Source organism: Stegastes partitus, unplaced genomic scaffold (assembly GCF_000690725.1).
Source record: "Stegastes partitus isolate 25-593 unplaced genomic scaffold, Stegastes_partitus-1.0.2 Scaffold88, whole genome shotgun sequence".
NCBI classification, from domain to species: Eukaryota; Metazoa; Chordata; class Actinopteri; family Pomacentridae; genus Stegastes; species Stegastes partitus.
In genome coordinates this window covers 1-7,385 of record NW_007577819.1, presented here as the reverse complement: position 1 = coordinate 7,385, position 7,385 = coordinate 1, and the positions used below count along the sequence as shown (strand labels likewise).

The 7,385-nt window shown below is 41.3% G+C and overlaps 1 protein-coding gene across 1 annotated transcript; it reads right to left on the bottom strand.

Annotated features, from left to right (window-relative positions):
* Positions 1-744: 744 nt before the first annotated feature.
* On the bottom strand, positions 745-6,934 carry LOC103353896 (transmembrane protein 245-like; the record flags this gene model as incomplete). The annotated part of the gene is made up of 6 exons (XM_008277075.1): positions 745-1,070; positions 1,467-1,661; positions 3,932-4,106; positions 4,202-4,302; positions 4,394-4,539; positions 6,793-6,934. Coding segments are annotated over 6 exons (829 nt in total), but the record flags the coding sequence as incomplete, so codon positions are not given.
* Positions 6,935-7,385: the final 451 nt, after the last annotated feature.

The window sequence follows — 7,385 nt, the reverse complement described above, 5'->3', positions numbered from 1 at the left end:
AATTTGTACCTGAAATGCATAGGTTTAACTCCAAATACAGCTGAGTTGTTCCATCTCAAATCACCAGGGTTCTCCTGTTTAACTGAATATTAATGAAGATATCTGTGAAAGTTTGGCTTCATATGTCAAACATTGCAGAGATGTTTTTGGGGATTGCCCGTCAACCCGCTTGTGGCAGGTTTTTCCTCGCGTTGAAGTTTGGGGCTGTTTGAGCGGCGGTATCTCAGGAGCTCTTTGAAGCCTGAAATTTTTTCTGATGTTACAACGTGGACATCTGCGGCTCATAGACAAGTGCGACCATTTTTTTTTCTTTCTAAAGTTAGTGGGTGCGGCTTATATTCAGGTGCGCTCAATAGTCCGGAAATTACGGTAATTTATCTTTACCAAAAAATGCCTAAATTACACAATTTATCAGGCAGAAACTGCAAAAAGTCATCAGTTTCTCATCTTCCCAAAGGTCCCTGAACTAATCACATGCGACGTACAGTTATGTTTGACAAGCTTAAATTGTGATATTTCATCAAAATAATTTTGTTCTATAGTGATGAATAAACATGAACCAGCTGAGTTTTTGGCTGAACTGCAGACTGTTTGAAGATGACAAATAAAATTATGACATGCAAGAGCAAAAATACGCTAAATCAATAAAATAACTGCAGCGTGGCTCAGAAATGGTGACAGAGGAGCAAGTTGTTGGACGATACATTCAGCATGGTGAAACATCTTAATAGAGTTTAAGTTGAAGTGTTGTGATAAATGCCAAGTTTGTAGAGGATGTAAAAACCCAAATAGTGTTCCCAGGATTGGTAACACATAAAGACACTTTGAATAATGTTGTTTTCAGGTTTTTCTATTATTTTTGTAATGAAAAAGTTTCTTTAATGAGTTCTTTTTTTTTTATTATTGCTGAAACCCATGTACGAATTTGATTAGAATAGCTGGATTCAATCATCTGAGACAGGATCAACAAACTCTACGACTGGAGGAACGACATGAATTTTCATCCCAGATAAGCTGCTATTACGAGGGCGGTGATCAGTTTAGCGAGATGATTTGCGCTAAAGACAAATCTGCAAAAAGAGGAAAAACAAGAATTGTTTTAGTTGCAGATTATCTTCAGCGTTTCATGAATGTTCAGCACAAATTTCAACCCAATCCATTAAAAAAATAAATGATTGTTGAGGCTTAGTAGGAATTGGAGAAGTAATGGAACTTCCCTCTAATAGCCGACGTTGTGAAATTTGTAGCAGAACTTTAGGATTTTGCAGAAAACAGGAGTTTTCATATGAATATTTTCTACTAAACCTGTGAGGCTTCATTAGTGGGCACTGAGTGATCCATGTGTTGCTATGACAACCAATCCAACAAGTGATTCCCAGAGCTAAGAAATCCGGATCACGGAGGACCGTCAACATTTTAATCCAGTTAGGAGGCCCTGGGTGTGTGCATGCGTTCCAGGTGTTTACCTCATGGGGTGGACGGGCCAGCTGGACTGCACCGGCGTCGGCAGCGCAGAGCTGGGACTCATCAGCATGGCGCTGTAGATGTTGGCCGCCACCACCAGGATGCAGAGGAGGATGGGCCCGATGATCGCCCCCTCCAGGCCCAGGTAGTACGCTCCGCCCGCCACCGCCAGGCCCGTCAGGTACGGGTGTCCACCCCTGGATTGAGATGCAAGAAATGGTTTAAAGATTAGAGACGAACACGTCAAGAAGCTGAATTTTACTTCTCAACAGTGTGGAGCATCCAGACGAAATGTTTTGGCAGCTAGAGTTACATTTCCTGAACATTCATTCATAAAAACATGTAACTGGATGGATTCCAGCTGAACACTTCAACTGAAAAACAAACCGTTCTTAATTAGAAATGCATGATATCGGCATTAACGCACAGTGAACTTTGACAGGCAGATAAAATCTTTGAGCCTAAAAGTTTGCAGGTTTGTTTGAAAATATGACATAAACATGAATATTGGGTGGGTTCTAGTAGTTTTCTTGATTTTATCAGTAAATTTATACATTTTAGAATGATTTTCTGTCTGAGGGCCGTCATAATAAAATGAGGTATAATAATATGTTAATAACTTTAATTCAACTGGATTTTCTTTGCAAATAAGTGGAAAAAATAGGAGCACTCTGCTGAAACGAGTTGGACAATATCGCAATAATGAACATACGTACAAGCCAATTATCGTGCATCCCTATTTATTATTACAGATTTTAAAATAATCCACATACATTTTCACTGTGTATCATAAAGTATGTCTTTTTAACAGTTTTTACTGGGAAGAATAATTCAATAGCATGTAAAAACTACCAATATGGTAATCTGAAAAACTTCACTTAAGCATACAACAGAGCATGTTGTTGTCGTGCAACACAGAAAATACATAAACGTGTTTTTGATTTTGATCCTGATTTGCTGCCAGATCAGTTTTACGCTGCTGGTGCTGCACAGATTAGAAAACTGGCGTGTCTGCTAGTGTTTAACGCAGATATATTCAAGTTCTAACACTGGTTTGGCCAGTAAGTGTTAAACACGTTCCCTTCATCATGGAACGGTGTCGGACCTACATGCATTTGTTGAGGATCATGTTTAAATGTTAAAGTTTCACGTTTCAGAGCTCTAATGTGCAGCTGTCATGTTAGAAACAAGCAGCTGGACTGAGAGTCACTGTTACACCGTTTCGTTTTCTCTCTGACCTTACAAGCAGTGACAGTGTTGCTTTATGTCCTAATCCTTTTTCATCTTCTTTATAGCTCTTCATTTCAACCACCTTTTTCCTTGTGATCGAAGCAGGCAGCACATTAGCGGTTGTTTTTATGGAAGCACACAGAGTCTGATGAAGAAAACCTGCTTAGCCAGTCATACATCTCTGATTGAGGTTTTAGGTTTTGTCTAGCCAGCTAACACAAAGACATCCTGGATAGGTGTAGTTTTGTAGTTCAGCCCTCTGGAGCATCATCTAAGGGCTGTACCATGAAGCAAGTTTAATATAGTCAGACTTTGTTTGTGTTAGCTGGTTTAACTAAACCTAAACCTTCTTTGTTAACCAAGTTTACTTCTTCAAATTCTGTTACCGTTTATATTAACATTCTGCACAAAACAGACTGACAGAGGGCTGCTTACTTCAGTCAAGAGCAACAGGTTTGCTTAATGAGGAGCAAGGAAGAATTAAACGAATTAAGAGTTAATTATTAGTATTTGGGTTAATCATGCAAATGAATGTATTTATTTTCCCACTTCATTGCTCTCAATGCAGCCACTTATTTCTAACTTAGAGCTGCACCTTAGAGCTCTGAAACGTCAACCTTCATACATTTAAACACGATATTGAAGAAGTGCATTAATTATTTATAATGAAGGATGCATGAACATCACTTTATAGCCAAATCAAAGGGAAATTAAAGTTTCTGATTGAATATTCTGTGATAAATGTGAAGAGAATAAACAGTTTTGTATTAGCTGCAAGACAGAATCAAGCAGGAAAACATATTTTGTTTTCTGCATCACCGGTTGAATGTGTGTAGGCTCCTGCAACAACACAATAAATACAGGTCACACGGCTTCTTTCAGTCGTTTTACTAATGTAGAGTCTGTACCGCTCACAGACAGTAGTCAGGAAACTAACTGGTTAAAGGGAGACGCTTCTGAAACTCTGAACAGAACCAGGTTAGCTGTGTAGATTAAGTTACCATGGTGATCTAGCAGGTCAATAAAACACCACCTTTGTTAATCTACAAACTCTAGATTTAAGCTCGCCAACTTCTTATTCCTGTTTTGTAGTGCAGCAAATGTAGAGTGTGTCTACAGACGTCACTGGCAGCAGAGTTTCCTCCCAGAGTCACACTGTGTGTTTTATGTCAACAGTCGCAGGTGATTTGTTTAAATATGTTTGTGCTCAAACATCACGTTGTTCACACACACGTACCCCGATATGTCGGAGTAGATGGCCGTGTCTACGAAGTATGTGGGCAGCAGGTGGCAGATGAGCAGCAGCAGGGCCTTCACACCTTCCCCCTGCGCCAACCACAGGTCGCACACGGCCGGCACGGCGGCCCAGTACGTCCCCAGGAACGGCACCGCTCCCAGGATGGCGGCCAGAGCTGGAGGTCAGGAAGAGACGGATTCAGAGGGTGAGGAAAACACAGAGCGAGGCCCGGCAGGTGTGCCGACGGCGCAATCTGCCGCTAACGCTCACCAGAAGGAATGAAGACGATGTTGATGCCAAAGATGGTGTGAGTGAGCCAAGTGTAGAGGCCGTAGAAGCCGGCCATTTTTAGAGAGGCGTCGAACACTCCTCTGCGAAACAAACACACGCACACAAGGTCAAACGCGAGCTCCTTCGGGTGTATTTTTAGATGCTGCAGCGGCGACGGTGCAACTCGGCGACCTGATGGCTTCCTCCACGGACTGGCCGATGATGTTGGAGGAGGGTCCGGGCTGGGAGAGAGGCGTCAGGCTGATCACCCACTTGACGGGTTTGTAGTATTCACCGCTGGAGCTGAGCAGGTAGAAGAGAGTCGTGAGGAAGATCACCTGCAGAAACACAACCAACAGCGCAGAATATGGTGAGCGACTCCTGTTTTGCAGAACCTGCATCAAAAAACCAATCAAGAGTATTCGCCCTGAGTAGCGCTGAGTAGGGATTGGCCAATTATTGTCGCCCATATTGTGCATTTTTTAATTAACAGTTTACCAATAAAACAATTGAAACACATTCCTTTGGCCGTGGTCTCAGCATTGTCCCGCCCACAGCATTATCTGATTGATTATATGCGACAAAAAGCAGCCAATCAGGCCATTGTTTACAGAGAGAGACAGACGAGCACATTAGCAGATGTTGCTAAAGTTGTAATAAACCCAACAAACTTCTAAATGCATTCCAAGTTACAGTAAAACTAACAGAATAATTTACTCGTTAGGCGTCAGTGCAGCTGTAACTAATTTTACTGACGGTGCTAAGCTAAAGCTAGCAATAGGAGGTTTGCTGTACCGCTTAGCCTGCAGCTAGCATAGTCTGGAGAACATCTTTCTAAAGTCACGTGAACTTTTGAAAGCTGCTTTAACTGACAGATAAGTCAATCTACAGAAGCATGAACCTTTACTACAAATCAGGAAGTTAGCTACTTTAACAGTGGCTAAGGGTATGCTAACAGCTAGTGGCTAATGGTGAAGTTAGAAGGCAGCCACAGGTCACCCACCTCAAAAACTGAGCTGGCCTCTCCGGCTAAACTGCATCTGAACATGCATTACAAGAATAAAAGTTTATTTTGGGAGCCATGACTCAGAGAAACGTAATCTCTGCCCTTTTGTTGCTGTCACTATTGGATGGCGATTAAAACTGAACTTAAGCTCTCTCACTGCCTGACTTTCAGCCATGAATAAATGGATGAGTGATAACCTTATAAAGCTAAATGAAGATGTTTTACAAGTTGGGCCAAAAACCAAAAGACGGCAAAAGCCAAAAAAAAAACAAACAACAGTCCAACTTCCTGGATCAAATCTGAATCTTGGTACTTTTCTAAGTTCTTGTTTCTTTTTTCAGGCCTGGGCCTTTTGGGCGTTGCGGGTTGCTAAAAAATTTTACTTTCATCTCTGTTACGACTGCAGTCATATTCTGCTCTGTTCATCCTGTTTTCCGTCTCCATATGAAACAGCCAATGATGCCAGGTGAGCAGAGATTCAAGTTGGAGTGTGTAGGTGCCAGCCGATGACGGCCGAATATTAAAAAAGAGCCAAGATGGCGCCGTTGGACCTCCGGGAATCGGCCCATCTGCCTCCCAACCGACCGGCCACGCTGGCATCCAGGCTTTGGACATGCAGCTCCGTCATATGGTGGATTTTCAGTCTCATAAAGGATATCGTCGAGGTGAACTGCCAGTTATGTTCAACTGTTTTGTCCTGTTCAAGTTGAAGGTTTTGCACTTTTGGTAATCTTATCTTTGGCCTTTCGTCCACCTTTAAGATAAGACTTGACTCCTAATTCCTGTGCATTCGAAGGCTGTTTTAAACGTGGGGAAGACGGGTATAGTTTGTTATGTCTCAGCAACAATCACAAATATACAAGGCTGCTACTTTGCTAACAAAATTGCGACTCTGCACTGCCTGCTTGTATCCTACAGGCCTGATTTTAAAGTCCTTCTACTTGTACTTGAAGCTCTAAATGGCTCAGGACTGGCCCACATCTCAAATTTCCAGTCCTTCTAGCTACCTAAAGCTGCACAAAATTAACAATTTGAGATGTTCAGAACTGAAGAAGCCTCTTGGGTTAGAAGTGACACATCTTCAAGAACCAAACAGAGAACTTGAGTTGCTTTTTCCTGAAGTTTTGAGAGTCTTAACCGCAACTTCTTCTAGGTTGCCAGATATATATGATTCTATTTTAATCATGCATACTTGCTTTTTAATGTTTTTTATATTAATATATTAACATTAAAGCACTGTGAGCAGCATGTGTCACATGAAAGGAGCTATAGAAATGAAGAATTACCATAATTATTCTAATAAATCTGTTAAAACGCTGTCAAGGGATTGACGTGCTGTCATGTTTGTACTTGTTCCTTTTGTGCATTACAAAGGAATAAAGATGCAGCAAATGTGAAATTCAAAAGACTTTTTTGTTCCCCCTGAGTGTGAATCAGTTTACCTTCTGTTGGAATAGTTGATGCTTTTTATGCAGCAAGTAAACAAGGTTGAGCGAGTCCAAGCTCTGCACAACGCTGGCAACAAACCAGGCGAGACAGCCACCTCTGTGCAGCTTCTGACTAAATGATTTACGGCGTTTCGTACCAGACTCAGCGCGAAGTTGAGCAGAGCCGTGCCACTGTGGAACAAGACGGTGAGGAGAGTGGTCGTGGTGGAGATGAGGAGGCCGACGTTTCTGCTCATTACCACCCACAGAGACTCCAGGATCTGAAAGGCAACACAGCAGCTGTAAACATGGCATCCGCAGGAAAGCTTACCTCTGAGACGCACGCTTATAAATATGCCAACGATTTATGACCTGCGGTGGTTAGAAGACCTATTTCTGAGCCAAACGAGGCGATGCTTTTATCAGTCATTCACTTTACTCAGTATTCTTGATATATAATACTGCATGCGAGGATGGACTGACACATCTACAGTACCTACGGAAAATATTTATCCCTCTTGGAAGCTTTATTTATTTATTTATTTAAAATCTTTTCAATATTCAATCAATATAATTTGGCTGTTTTTGACAAAAAAATTTTAAAAAATTAAAAATAAAAAAGATTTATTTGTGTCAAAGTGAAAATTGATTTCTATGAATTAATGTCAACTAATAAAAAATACAACATGTAAAATAGTACTTGCATAAGTATTCATCCCCTTTAAAGTGAATTCAACACACAGGTGGAGCC